We start from the raw sequence: 14,583 nt of genomic DNA on the forward strand, positions 1-14,583 counted from the left end.
AAAGATGTTTGTTAATGTGCTTTAGATTCTAAAGTCCAAATAAAAAATAACAAATAAAATATTTTGTGCTTCAAATTGATATACAACTAATACAAATAAATATGTTAACATTTAAATCTAAATTATAAAAAATTTAAAGACATTTTCACAAATTTCAATGGCACGAATTTAAAATTTAACTTGACATAAAATAAAAAATCAAAATTAATTACTCATACCAAGTTCAAATAGAAACATAAGGTTCACTTTGTCAAATTAGTAAAACAATGGATGAAGAAAGCTCAATTTTAGATTGGTAAAGATGATCTATATAAAAAGACATCATAGACTGGATTGCCTTGGAATATTCCTCCCTTGCCCATAACTATATAAAGTCCCGCTCCATTTTTCTGACCGTACGATAAAATTTAAATTCCAGGCGCATCTCCTCCTCCTGTATTCCCTGCCTGTAAGTGAAATGAAATAAGGAGATGAATACTCTGCCTCCCCTCACAGGCTTTGGTGGACATCAATACTCACTCCTCGGCTGTCATGGTCGCTCTGCCAATGCAAATTCGCACATCACAGCCGCTGTTAGACGACACAAAAGGCAACGCCATCGGCAAGGAGAATTCCCCGTTCCGGGTCGACCCCCATCCCAGTCAGATGACAGAATAGAAATTATTACATTTGACATGAAAAGAATGAGGGAGGGAGCAACAGAGGCAGTGAAAAAAGCGGAGAAAACTTCAGGAGCCGCTGTTTCAAGACTCAAGGGGTCAGTATCGGAATTCTGGAAAGATTTGCGAAAAACCGTAATCGTAAGTGATCAAGGTTTTGCAATTGTTGTGCGCTACTCCACTATCCAATTCTTTGCCGGTGCTCTGCTTTGTTCAGTGTTTGCTGCCGTGTTTTACAAATTTATTAGGGCACGGATTTGGGAATGGAGAGCCGACGGGTCTTGGGTATTGCGAAGAGATAGGAGCCTCGCTGGAAAGGAAGTTGTGGTGAGCAGACGCCGCTCGGGGCCTGGGGTAAGCTCTGCTTCTTATGGTAAAGGGTTGAGTCCTTTGGCGACCAGCGATTGGGAGTCACGCAGCGAAAAGGAGCTGCTGAGGCACAGAGAGAAGCGTGGGAGTGTGAGGAAGGAAGCCTCAGTGCCCCGTTTGCCAAGCTGGTGGCCACCTCCAGACATACGGCCAGCCACATCGTCCCAGGACTCTGCGTTTGGTCAACTCCGCGCTAATGCCCTTCGCAAAGGTTTGTTTCCATAGCCTTTATTGTTTTAGAGGGAAGATTCTCACACGAAAGCATGTCGCAAAGCTCTTTTGGGTGTCCTCTTAGGAAGCTGTTTTTAATTTTGCTGTGTTTTTTATTTAATTTTTATATTAGTATTTAATTTATATGTTCTTTGAGTTATTATTTATTTCTATTCGGAAATAAAACTGTTGAAATAAGTGTGTTGATTTTATGGACTATCCTGGCATGGATTCCTACAAGCAACTTTTTATTGTAAACTTTCATGTGTACTTTTATATTTTTTGGATCTATGTGATATAATAAAGCGTTTGCAGTAAAAAACGCTGGCGAAGTAGAATATCAACCAATGCAAGAAGAACACGTTTTCTTGTTGAAATATTAAAATAACATGAATATTATTTTGCATTAATATTGCAAATTAATGTCTATATTCCTTGCTTAACATTTAATTGGAGCTTGATGGAGTGGTTAGTCTAGTGTCTTGCTGCAACAAAACCCAGGCTGAAATCTGACGTGCTGCCCTCGGGTGTGTTTATGTTGTATTGACCAACTTCCGATCGGGCTGTTAGTGTGAGAGACTCTAGTTCCAATGCGTAAGTGTGAATGGTATCTCATCAAGGACACTCTCAAGCTTCAATGGCCGATCTCAATCTAACACCCTTAAGGGAATTCCAAAACAAGAAAAAGAATAAAGAAAACATAATCTCTCTGAATTAGAGATCTAATTTCATTGTTCTTGCTCTGATGATATGGATTAAGGCTAGGTGTGATTGTGTGGAAACACACATGTTTAGAAGTACATAAATACTATCACTTTTTTTTTCTTAATATTAAATGGGATAATTTAAACTGTAGATCATCAGTTAGAACTGTTGAAAAGATTGCAAAATTTGAGACATAAAAAAAGGATGTGAAAGATTATACTGAAGGATTTTGTAGAACTAGAGTTGGGCATAGTGAAGTTGAACAAGAAAATGTGGCAAGATGCATAAATGGACTGAGATGATCCATCCTCAAGAATTGAGCATGACAAGATTGCAGACAGCTAATGAGGTATTCCGATTTGCATTGAAAGCAGACAAAATGTCGAACAAAATATTTGAGATAAGACAAAATAGGCAGGGGAAGAGGTGGTTGACTTTAGAGAAGAAGCCATTAGGACGGTGGTAGAAGACCTAATATGAAGACATTGAGGCAAGAGGAAGTGACAGTTCATACTGCAATAAATGAATTGATGGATACCAGCAAGTAGAGGAAGATATAGCTGAGGTGTTGGAAGATCATTGAGAAGAACTTGTTTCAAATGTGGAACAGGCCATAGGTCATTAAGGTTCCCCAAGTTCAAGGAAATGATAGCAGAAGAGTAGAAGTTAGTGGAAGAGTTGCATGTACAGATGAAGAATCAAGTGGATCACAAAGCCACGTAGATGAACCAGAAAGTTCAAAATAGTATACAAGACTGAAGGAAAGTGTCAAATGAAATGGTTGATAAAAGTTGAAGTTTAAAATGATAGAGCATCCTAGTTTGTATAGAATTACATGGTTATAGAAAGAACACAAGGTGTTGGTGATTGAGCAATATCTAGTTAAGTTCAATCTAAGAGCATGTCAGAATAAAGTGTTGTGTGATGTCAGGCTGATGGATGTATACCATTTTTTGTTAGGAAGACCATGGTAATATGATAGAAAAGCTATACATAGCAGTATAGAGATACTTACATTATGATTAAAGATAGTGAAAAATATATTTTGATTCCATTGGAAGAGAGGGATAGACAAGTATGCAGTAATGCCAAGGTTTGTTCAGTGGTTTGGAAAAAGTTTTTAGATCACCTAAAGCATGAAAAGTTATGTTTTGCATCGATTCTTAGAATATTCAGTAACGTAGATGAGGGTAAGAAGCCACAAACAAAAATTATCAGAATTGTTGATAGAGTATAGTGACATGTTATCATACAATATGTTAGATGGATTGCCACTAAGGGTATTAGTCATCATATGGATTTGATTTAAGGAGCAAGTTTGCCAAATAAAGTTTTACTTAGAATGATGCCAACAAAAATGAAGAATTAGATAAACAAGTGTGATAGATGTTGAAGAAGGATTTGATTAGAGAAAGTTTGAGCCCATATGTGTTACCAACAATACTAGAACTAAAGAAGGGAGGTGAATGGAGAATATTTATGCATTCAAGAGCGATAAATAAAACCACAATTAAGTATAGATTCCTATTGTCAAAGCTGGATGGAATGATGGATTTTTTGAATGGGGAAGATACTTTAGCAAGATAGATTTGAAGAACAGTTATTTATAAATCAGGATAATATTAAGATATGAATGGAAGACAACATTCAAGAGAAAAGAAGGATTTATGCTGTTTGGGTTGCTAAGGCATTGAGCAAATTCATGAGTTTGATAAATGATAAATTGAAACCATTGGTTAGTTTGTGATTACTTGTTTTGATGACATTTTGATTTTCAATAAGAATAATGAGAAACACCTAGAACATATCATTTGAGTATTGTAGAGACTAAGAGTAGAGAAATTGTTGATCATGTTTGGAAGTTTTAGTTTCATGAAGATAGAATTAATATACTTGGGATTTTTTTCTTATTAGATGGTTGAAGATGGACCCAAAAAAGGTAAAAGCAATTGTTGAATGGCCTACATTGGAGAAGGTTGCATGGGTAAGAAATGTCCATGGATTGGCTTGCCTTTATGGAGAGTTCTTTAAAATTTTAGTGGCATTTGTGTGCCAATAACTGAGACCATAAGAGGAAACAAAAGTACATTACTCCATGAGGATTGCAAGGAGTCGCCTCACAAATTTGCCCATGGTAATGGTTGCATTAGAGCGGGGCAGTGGAAGACTTGGTATAAGTGGTAATGCTTCATGGATAATATCATACATTATCGGTTGTCAAATGAGACTCTCTCCAGGGTTTTGGTTTTGTTGTTTTGTCTTTAACAGACTTGGCACTCTTGGTTAGTGGACCTTTTGGAGGTAAGGAGTTGTTGGTACTTGTGGTTGAGAGGTGTGTGTCCTTGTTCCTACAGTTGCACAAGTAGAATCTATGGAAGGGAGCAAAATTTTGGAGTCTAGCAAATGGAGCCGAGTTGAGCTCGATTATGTATGGCTAGTTGTGCCTCTTTGCAGGCCAGCGAAGGTCACTACGCATATCATGCTCTTTGAGAGTTTGCAGTTACAGGTTGAGGAGTAGTGTGATCATAGAGTATTTGATTGGTTGGAGATACTTGCCATTGACAGTATTTTACAAGATACAGGGTGGCAATTGCTTGACGACAAGCAATTTTGGGGAGGGCGGACTATAATGGCCCCTTTTCCTACGTAGTTATCAAGTATAGAGGTTAGTCCTCACTTGGTCCTCGTGGAATAACATGGTGGCTAGGGGACTCTTTTGAAGGTGTTCTATGGGTCTTCAGTCAACCCATCTTGTGCTTAATTCAGTATTCCTTAGCTCAGTATTCCAAAGGGTTTTGCAATGGGCCTTCTAGAGCATTCTTGGACCACTTAATCACTTACTATTTTTAGTAAGTCACTTGGTTGTGTTGCTCATACTTACTATTTATAGTAAGTCATAGGGGATCATTCAGTTGGTGACTTCCATATCGAGAAATGTTGGCAGATTGTCATGATGGTCTATTCTTTGGCATTTATCATGGTATAAATAACAAAATATTTTGAAGTTAAACCAATGTTTTAACTTTATGTCATTTAATGTTATTTGTATTATTTTAAGTGACTTTATGAAATGGAGTTATAAGGGATTAAAAGTGTAACTTTTCATTAAAATTCATAAAGTGACTTTATTATTCCTCATGTGGCCGGCAACTATGAGAAAAGGAATAAATTAAAAGAAAACTTCATTTAAATGATTAAAAAGCCAACTTTGGTGTGGGGTTTTGGCTGGAGTATAAAAAGCATTTGATTTGCTTTTTTAATCATTGAATTGCTTTTGATAATTTGAAGAGAAGAACAAAGAAGGCTTTGTAGGTTGCTGAAGATTAGCTTTTTGGGGACGAAAAACTCTTTAGAAGAACAATATTTGTAGGTGTGGAAGATCACCCAAGAATACTTTGTTGAAGACTCTATTCAGGGTTTTTTTGGTGCATCAATTGATACATTCTGGTGTTGATTTGAGAGAGATTGGCTAAGCATTTCAAGGCAGGTTTTCAGAGTAGATTTATCAGCAGATTTGAGGAGTTTATTGCTGTTTCTTACTAGCTGTACCAGTCTTGCCTGCACGGTGATTGTTCCAAGGAGTGGCGTGCGTTCTTAGGGCAGGTTTAGATCAGATTCCCACAACAAAATCAGGGCGTACTATTCCATTAGCAATAACCCTATTCATCAGCAATTAATCATCCTCCAATGAGGCGTTTGGATTTGGGTTGCTTGGCAACCCTAGGCATTGGAAAAACCAGGGTTATTACTGTATTGCCAGAATTATGAAATATTGATTGCTGCTGTTAAATAATGAAATCAGAACTGCTGTTATCATATGCTGATGTATATTGCCTAGCATGAGGCATTAGAATTAGGGTATGTTCCAAATTTACATTTGTTGCAGTTAAAAACCTTGAGTTTGTTAAGTTGTTCATTAGTTAGCATTCAAAAGTTGTTTCTTGTTATTCTCTTGCATTTTATTTTCAATACATGAAAAAACCACAAAAGATTGGAAATTGCAAAAACTCAAAAATTCAGAAAAGACAAAACCTTCAAAAAAAAGCTAGAACATTGTGGGATATTTCACTAACCCACAATCGCATTCTCTTGCAACACAACACAAGGGAAGGATGAAGGAATCATCAACCTCAATCCACACCAAGACACTCTTACAAATTGAAACAACACCATGAAAACCCACATAGATGGTGGAATGACAAGGAACTAGCACACCTTGACTAGTTGACTCCACCATTTGTTTTCGAAACAACGAGTAGGACAAGGGCACCAACCACCTCTAATCCACTCAACAACCAACTTAACAATACCTAAACACAAGGACAAGCCCTCACAAGGGGTTACCTTACCAGGAGGTACAACCCCTCCTCCAACTGGAACATGAAGTTGCTCTAAGAAACGACACACTTCCCAATACAAATGGGTGCAATAAAGCTTAAGGTATGGCACTTGTCGATGAAGCGACAACATGGGAAGACTCACTAGGCCAAGGGGAACAACTTTCATATACACAACTTCTTCGAAAAACAATCAAAAGTCCTAATTGATTGCGAAACAACAAAAAACAGAGCACCAAAGAACTCTAGTACCCAAGTGGGACATTAGCACAAGGGCACAAGTGTTTAGGAATAGCGTCAATGTCCTATTTTGGCATCAGAGTCCTTGGGATGTGTTGGAGTCTTGATTTTTGCAACTTCAGAGGCCTTGTTCGGGCTCATATATACTCCTTTCCACGTGCAATTTTTTATGAAAATGCATAATTTTTTCTGTATTTCACACTGGTGCTATCAGTTTGTAGTCATTGTGATCAGAAATTTCACTTTCAACACATGGCCTTATTGGGCTTATTTTGGCAAATGTAATGCATAGATCATAGTTTGGTCTTTTGCATATTGATTTGAGTCTAGTATAGTTTGATTGTGGCTATTGTAAACATCAAAATCAGAAGTCCACTTTGCTTTGTTTTGCAGCTGGCCATGTAATCACACTAAGTATAAAGTGCCAAATCATTGCTTTTGGGGGGTTCTTTGATTGAGTGAATTTGCGGGTAACCTTAACCTTATAGTGGTTGATTACATTCTTTTGCATGTTTTTTGTGTTCTAATGATGGGGAAATCTCAAATTGAAATCCTAACATCACATAATTATGCATCATAGAAGAAATCAGTATGGAATTATCTCATGGGAAAGGGTTATCTTGGCTATCTAAAGGGAACAATTTCTCAAACAACTGATCCTAATGCATCAACAAAATGGGTGATTGAAATGGAGAAAACACTTGGATGTATATGCTCATTAGTCTCATTTGATTTGCTGTTTCGTATTGAATCATTTAAAACACCTAAGGAGGCATGGGAGACTCTTGAAAAATTGTATGGTAAAACTGATAAGATTAGGGGATGTTAGAGTGATAATGACTTGATGAATCTTGATCCAAGAAGTTTTGACCACATCCAAGACTATATCTTCAAAATCAAGCAATTATAAAAAAGAGGATTTACAAATTGGTTCTTAATGTGTTATCCAAGCTTGGTCCCAAGTATTCAGTGTTTGTTTTTGGCTTTCATACACATAGGCTTTCAATGGGAGCATCATATGTTGATCCTAAGTTTGATGATTTTGCTAATCTCTCAATCCAAGAGGAAGCAAAGTTAATTCACTTGGGTCTAATCAAGTCTTTTCAACACCAAGCACTGGTGGCAATGGAGCCTAAGGTAAAGAAAGAAACAAGGAATCCTGAGAAGAAGCAATAGAAGAAAAAGAACAATCTAAACAAAGAATCTGAATCCTCTCCCTCTCAAGGGGAATCATCTAAGAAGGAGAAGCCTAAATGTGCATATTGAAAGAAGATTGGACATGAAGAACATTATTGTTATAAAAAGGATATTGATGAATCGAAGCATCTTCTTGAGAATAATAGAATCAATTTGCCTTTAAGAATGTCTACTTCAGCTTCTTCCAAGCAAGTAGAATTTAATAAGGAAAAGAGTCACACTTTTGGGACAAGTAAGAACAAAGTACAAGCTCTTTGTGTTAACTATATATAATGATTCAGGGAGATGACTTATAGATTTAGGAGCTTCTAATCATATTGCATCTTTGCAGTCTATGTTCTCTACACTTGAGCCTTGCGTCATGCCACCAATTTTATATGAATGCAATTGTGAAGGGTTCTATTGATATTGGGGATGACACCTTCAATGATGTGTTTATATTCATATGTTTGGATTCTAGATGCCAAGCGCTCCAAGTTGTATTCCAAGAGTTAGAAACTTATGTTCACAGGGTATAGTGACAACCACAAGGCTTACCGACTGATTGATGTAGAAACTGATCGTCTCATCTTCAGTTGTGATGTTGTCTTTGACGAAGAACGAGGACCTTTTCAACTATCCTTGTCCATGCAGAGTTCTGAGGATCAACCTTTGAAGGCTATTGATTTGGGTGCCCGTCTTCCATTAGGTTCACTTGATGGGAGGGACGATGCAGAATCTGAATTTAATGATGCTCAACCTGAATTTCCTCCGGATGATGTCAATATTTTCACCAAGTCTCTGAGCCTGGATAAGTTTGTAAAATTTAGGGGGCAGCTTGGTGTAGTTGACAAATTGACCATTACGGGAGGGTATTAGAATAATAGCTTTATTATTTATTATTAATGGTCAATATTGTAACATAAAGTACATATTAGTTAGTTTCTATTTTTCTTTTGTTTACGATTGTTTCTTTATAGAAACATTGTCTTTGTAATTCTTTAAATGATCGTTTGAACATTTCATTTAATTCATTCAGTTTTTTACCAAAACATGCATTTCACTCTCCAACTCAGCTTAGTGAGACCTAAGGAACCCTACTCCAGCTATTGTTTGATGGCCAATTTAGAGGCATAAATGAGCAGAGAGGATGAGCAGCCAAAAATGAAGGGTTTCAGCCTGGCATTACATAAGACAATGCTCACACTAGAATTTCATTAACGATAGTATTGCACACAAATAGCAAAAAGGGGCGATTCAAGGTTCTTAGAGGTTGAAATTACAAACCCACACCATCCAACATTCATAATAAGGTGTTTAAATTGAAGTTAGCTGAATTTTTAACCCTTGAACGACGTTTCAAACTAAGTTACCAGTTCAGGTTCGAGATCGGGTTTGGGGACGCAAACTCGGTTGGTGGGTTCGGGAAAATTTGTTTTGCCTTTTGGGTTCGTGGGAGGGTTTGTCCGTACATGTATATATATATATACATATTATATGCAAAAATTTAAATAAATATACAAAATTACAAATCAAAATACATTTAATAGTACGCTACTTTATCATTGATCAATGCCGAATGCCATTTCAATTGATAGTTAAGAATTTCAACAATATCATATTATGTCATATACTCATATGCCATATAATATATATCAATGTATCATAGATTCATATATGTCCAGGTTCACGATTCAAATGAAAATCATTACAATTACAAAATTGACAATCAAAAATAATAATTGTCTTCTACCTTCAATGTTCATCAATCATCAAAAGGATCTAGATCAAGATCATCATCATCATCATTTGCTCCAAGTTCAAATTCAAAATCATTTGAACATTTGGGATTTAACTCCCGATTGTACCAACTTGGATGCAACTGTTGATGATCTGGTTAGAGTCACTTTAAATGATGATGATGAGATACCTACAGCTGATGGAGCTAGTGGGAGTGGCACTTGTTCCAAGTTCAAATTCAAAATCATTTGAACCCAAACAAGTGCCACTCCCACTAGCTCCATCAGCTGTAGGTATCTCATCATCATCATTTAAAGTGACTCTAACCAGATCATCAATAGTTGCATCCAAGTTGGTACAATCGGGAGTTAAATCCCAAAGCTTCATTGCCCCTTCCTTGTATTGTTTTCTCTTATGTCTTAGAAGGCGCAAATTGGAATGAATATAAATAAAGTCTTCAACTCTTTTTGAAGCCAACTGGTTACGCCTCACTGAGTGGATAAAGGAGTATGTACTCCAATTCCGTTTAGCAGCGGAAGAACTTGCAACCTGTTGAAATTAATATTTAAAAGTAAAAAATCTTATTTGTGATAGTATCTTGATTGCAAGAGGTTGGAGGAACATAAAATTTTGACCATGGAGGTACCACCATGTAACTCCATCCATTTTGGATTGGTCATTAATGGCACAAGGACTATGACTTCTTAAGATAAACAAACCAAACTCTTTCCTAACTCTATCCACCACTTCAAGATCACTGTAGAGTCTAGCAAATGCCCGCTTGTACCCACTAGCAACTTCAAAATCTCTATATGGTTTAGTTCTCCCTGGCAAAGAAAGTACTTCACTGCTATAGTACATGGGAGATAAAGCATGTGCAAGGAGATGTAATGGCGTGGTCATCTTGTTCCACCGATGATGAATGATTTGTTCCACCCTTTTGAAAAATGTTTCTTGGGGGTCTTTCTCTCTTTGTGCTATTATGACTTTGATTTTTTCAACCATGGTGTATGGCATCATAGATTTCCCCCAAACATGCTGCATCTGTATCAGTATACCTGAGCATATTCATGATAGGCTCGGTGAAGTTCAATACATATTCCACATTATCCCACCAATTGAGATTCAAGATCAAATCCCTAACCTTATTGGCCCTCTCTGAATTTGATTGCTTCCAAATACTCCATTGGTTACTAATAACCATGGCACTCAATTCCTCTTTCACCTTCAAAAGCGGTCTCAACATTATTGTATGTGATGCAAATTGGGTCTCAGCAACCTAGGTTCATGTAAAAAATATGTCAGTAACACATTTAAAAAAATATAAAATAAAATTAAACATGGCATAAATAAATTTAAATAGATAAATTAAATTTACCTTCAGCAATTCCAACCTCGAGAAGCCCCTGAAAATGGCTTGTGACATATGGTGGTTTGTCACAAACATTTGGATCTCCTCACCCTCTTGGTAGATATCCTTCACCCAGTCTATTTGAGTACCCATTGCTTGCTTCACCAAGTTGAGGGAGTGTACGGTGCATGATGTCCAAAAAATACGTGAATATCTTTGTTCAACCGAAGCACCTGCAACCCTACAAACCTTTGCATTGTCTGTGATGGCTTGGACAATATTTTCATGTCCTCCCATATCTATGCAATCAAAGAGGATCTAAAAATGTATTTTGCATCTTTGAGCTGCCCTTCACAATCAACTGCCCTCAAAAACATTGTCCCTTTGGGGGACACTGCAATAACATTTATCAATGGACAGTTTCTGGCATCCTTCCATCCATCAAAAACAATAGAAACACCCGATTCAATCCAAGAATCTTTAATCGGTTTCAATGATTGCTCTACAAAATTCTTCTCTCTTGCCAATAAGGTGGTGTGCACCTTTTCATACCTAGGACTTGTGAAACCAGTAGGTGCATTATTGATTGCTGTCACCATCTCTCGCCAATATGGTGATCTTACCAAGTTGAAAGGAAGATCATTGGCATAGAGTCAACGTGCAATTTTTTGCTCTGCAACATCTCTTGATTCCATTTTCAATGCTTTCTCCAATGTGCCTCTTTGCGGGAATCGGAATTATCTACTTCAACTTCATGTTGCATAGAGGGTATATTCAAGAAAAGGTGATTTGGGGCCTTTTCTGGTATTGTATGATCATCAAGTAAAGTCATTGGTGTTTTGCTTGCAGATGGATTAGCTCTTAGTTTTTCTCTTGCTATAGCTTGATCAACATCTTCTTGTTCTTTAATGAATGCCGCTATTTGTGTTGCAGACAACCCATTCCCATCTGTCCCTTCACACATTTTAATCCCTTTCCCAGCAGGGCCACAAAAGTGACGTTTCACTCGATAATACGAGCACCTATAATTGGTTTTACAAAAATACAATCCCATTCAAATCCACCACCTCCTGGAAGTTTTTGATGCATTGTAGTATAATTCCATAAAGGAAATCCTCTATTAGCTTTAAATTTTTGGTTTATTGTCTTGTAACCCCGACCCACTGAACTCGAACTTGTTGCCATTTTGTTTTTTTGCTATTATAAGAAATTAAACATTTTTAAATTAGAAAAAAAAATGCAATATTACACAATGTAAAAGCTAATGTAAGCATGAAAAAACATTATAAAAAAGAATAGAACTTGTTTATCTTTTTCTATAAAAAAAAATTTAAAAAAAAAACTTGAAAAAATTCATTAAAAGATTAAAGAATAGGGATAAATGCTTACCTTAAGTGCTTGAATCTCCTTTGTGCAAGCTCTCCACCTTCGTCAAGCACTCCATGAACAATCTCCTTCAAAAATAATCACTTGCCCTTCAAAATGACAAAATGAAACCAAGAGAGAATAGATGAGCAAATGAAGTTGTTTTTGGTCTCAAATGCATTTAGCAAGGGCGGATTAGGGTTTTTGGCTCCAAAAAGGCAAAAAAAAATTAGTTTTTTAATATGAAAAAGTCACGTTTTGGTGACTTGACTGACCCAACTCATGGGTTCGCCCGAGTGCGGCTAGGGTTGACCCTTTTGATTGTGGGTTCTCTCTAGGTTCGCCAAGGCGAATCCAGAGAGAACCCACAGTCAAAAGGGTGAACCTTGGTCGGACCCAGGGCAAACCCAACGTGGACCTGGACCTGTGTGGACCCGGTCTTTGTTTGGAGGCCAAAACCGGCGAACTCGGTAACTTAGGTTACAAACTATAAATTCAACTGGGAAAAGAAATGGAACCTGAATTAATGATGTTTGAGGGTTTCCAAAGCTTGGAACAACAACAACTTCACCTCCTTGCTCCCATGCCCTTTGACCCAACTTCTTGTTTTTTGCTATCTCTCTCCTAGTTGCCCTTATTCTCCACTCAAAATTTCTCCTCCTCTCCCCCCTCCCCCACCCCCCCCCCCCCCCCCCCCCTCTCCCAAAAAAATAAAAAAAATGAATCCCATTTGGTGATTTAAAGAGAATGGGGTTGGGTTTCAAAAAGTAGGTTGTTTTGCAAGTCTAATGCATAGGCTCGACAAGGGCATCGCATACTTGGACTTTTGAGTTCTTGGTGAGTCTCAACACTATGGTTGAGAGCATAATTGGCCTTCATTTTGGTTGCAAGAATGCTCTTAATTTTAGATGAGCAAAAGAAATTACTTGTTCAAATAAGGAATAGAAGCTTCTTCCTCTGGTTTTACAGTTTATTTATAAATAAACCTATTCAGCTCACTCTATTAACTCACTTGACCTAACCACAAATTAATTCAATGTCAAAACACAGTTGATGCATTTGTTCAAATCATAGTTGAACTACTTGCGACTCGGCTCGACTCGCCAAGCCCCTGAGAAAAAAAACTTAGCGAAAAACTTGACAACTTAAAAACATGCTTAAACTTAGTAAAAAATGCATTTTTTTTGCAAAATTTAATGAGAAGATGCATCTAATGAGTCAATAAAGGATAACACAAAAGAAACAAGCTGATTCTAGATATATTTAAATGCAAAGTGTCTACAAAATCGCATCCTCATGAGGAATGCTGATGGCTGCAAGCCTGGAAGCAAAATAGTAAATTACTAAATAGTTTTTGTAAAAACGAAAGTAAATACATCATTACAAATTACAATTACAACTTCCTCTTCCCAACTCTAGCAAAAACTTGGGGAGAGGTAGAACTAGAGGGTCTAGTCGTATAAGTCTGCCGTGGGCGTGACTGTGCCTCCTCGCTCGGTATGGTTGATTGAGACTCATCCTCCATCCTGGATGAAGCTATGTCTCCACCTGCTTCTGGCACTGGCAATGAATATCCTCCTCAATGTCATCCAGCCTGAAACCAAATCCACCCCCCTCCTCCATAGCCCGCCTCTCCAAATCAGTGATGTTAGTGTCGGAAAACAATGGAGGCTGCTCCTGTGATGTCCAATCACTGTAAGGATCTATATCATCCAAGTCAATTGGACCACCTTCTAGTTCCTCTACCTTCCTTACGCGCAATCGAAGATTATATTGCACGTAGACAAGGTCATTGAGCTGTTTTTGCGCTAACTTGCTCCCCTTCTTCGTGTGGATTGCTTCAAACAAGCTCCAATTGCACTCACAATTGGATGAACTAAGACTCTGAGGGCAAATTTTTTGAGATGTAGGGTGTTTCCACCCCAATTTTGCCACCAAGCATCTGCAAAATAAATAAAATGGAAAAGTTAGAAAGCAAAGAGAAAAGAGAAAACATAATTTATCAATCATTTTAGTCTTTAGATCCCAAAATCCAAATGGCAAATGTTATACCTGGGGTTTGAGTGGTTCTTCCTCTCTTAGCCAGCTCTGAAGAGAATAGCTTACCCCTTCCTCCCTCATAATTTTGGAGCTCACTCACAATGAGGTCTCTCTCCTCAACATCAGGTACCATCCTCTTAATGCATGTACTGAGGCCCTCCATGACTTCTCCATTCGAATCTGAGTAAGAATCCCTAAACCTAAAACGAGGGTTGAGGAAGTACCCTGCGCTATGAATGAGTTGGTGGAGTTGATTGTTCCACCTCCTATCAACAATTTCCCAAATGGGATCAAATTTGAGTCTATCCCCCTTGTATTAATTTTTGATAGACTCCTTGGCCCTATCCATGGCCTCATAAAGATATCCCATTGGGGTTTTATCCCCATCCAC

General features: G+C 37.6%; 1 protein-coding gene across 1 annotated transcript in view; it reads left to right on the plus strand.

The window, feature by feature from the left end:
- Positions 1-359: 359 nt before the first annotated feature.
- The window catches only part of LOC131036109 (uncharacterized), a 117,173-nt gene continuing 102,949 nt past the window's right edge, over positions 360-14,583 (plus strand). Inside the window, exon 1 of the mRNA XM_057967923.2 lies at positions 360-1,239. Coding sequence (XP_057823906.2) covers positions 471-1,239 — 769 coding nt within the window. The 5' untranslated portion in view covers positions 360-470. The remainder of the gene's footprint in view (positions 1,240-14,583) is intronic.

This window comes from Cryptomeria japonica, chromosome 4 (assembly GCF_030272615.1).
Source record: "Cryptomeria japonica chromosome 4, Sugi_1.0, whole genome shotgun sequence".
In the NCBI taxonomy this organism is placed as follows: domain Eukaryota; kingdom Viridiplantae; phylum Streptophyta; class Pinopsida; order Cupressales; family Cupressaceae; genus Cryptomeria; species Cryptomeria japonica.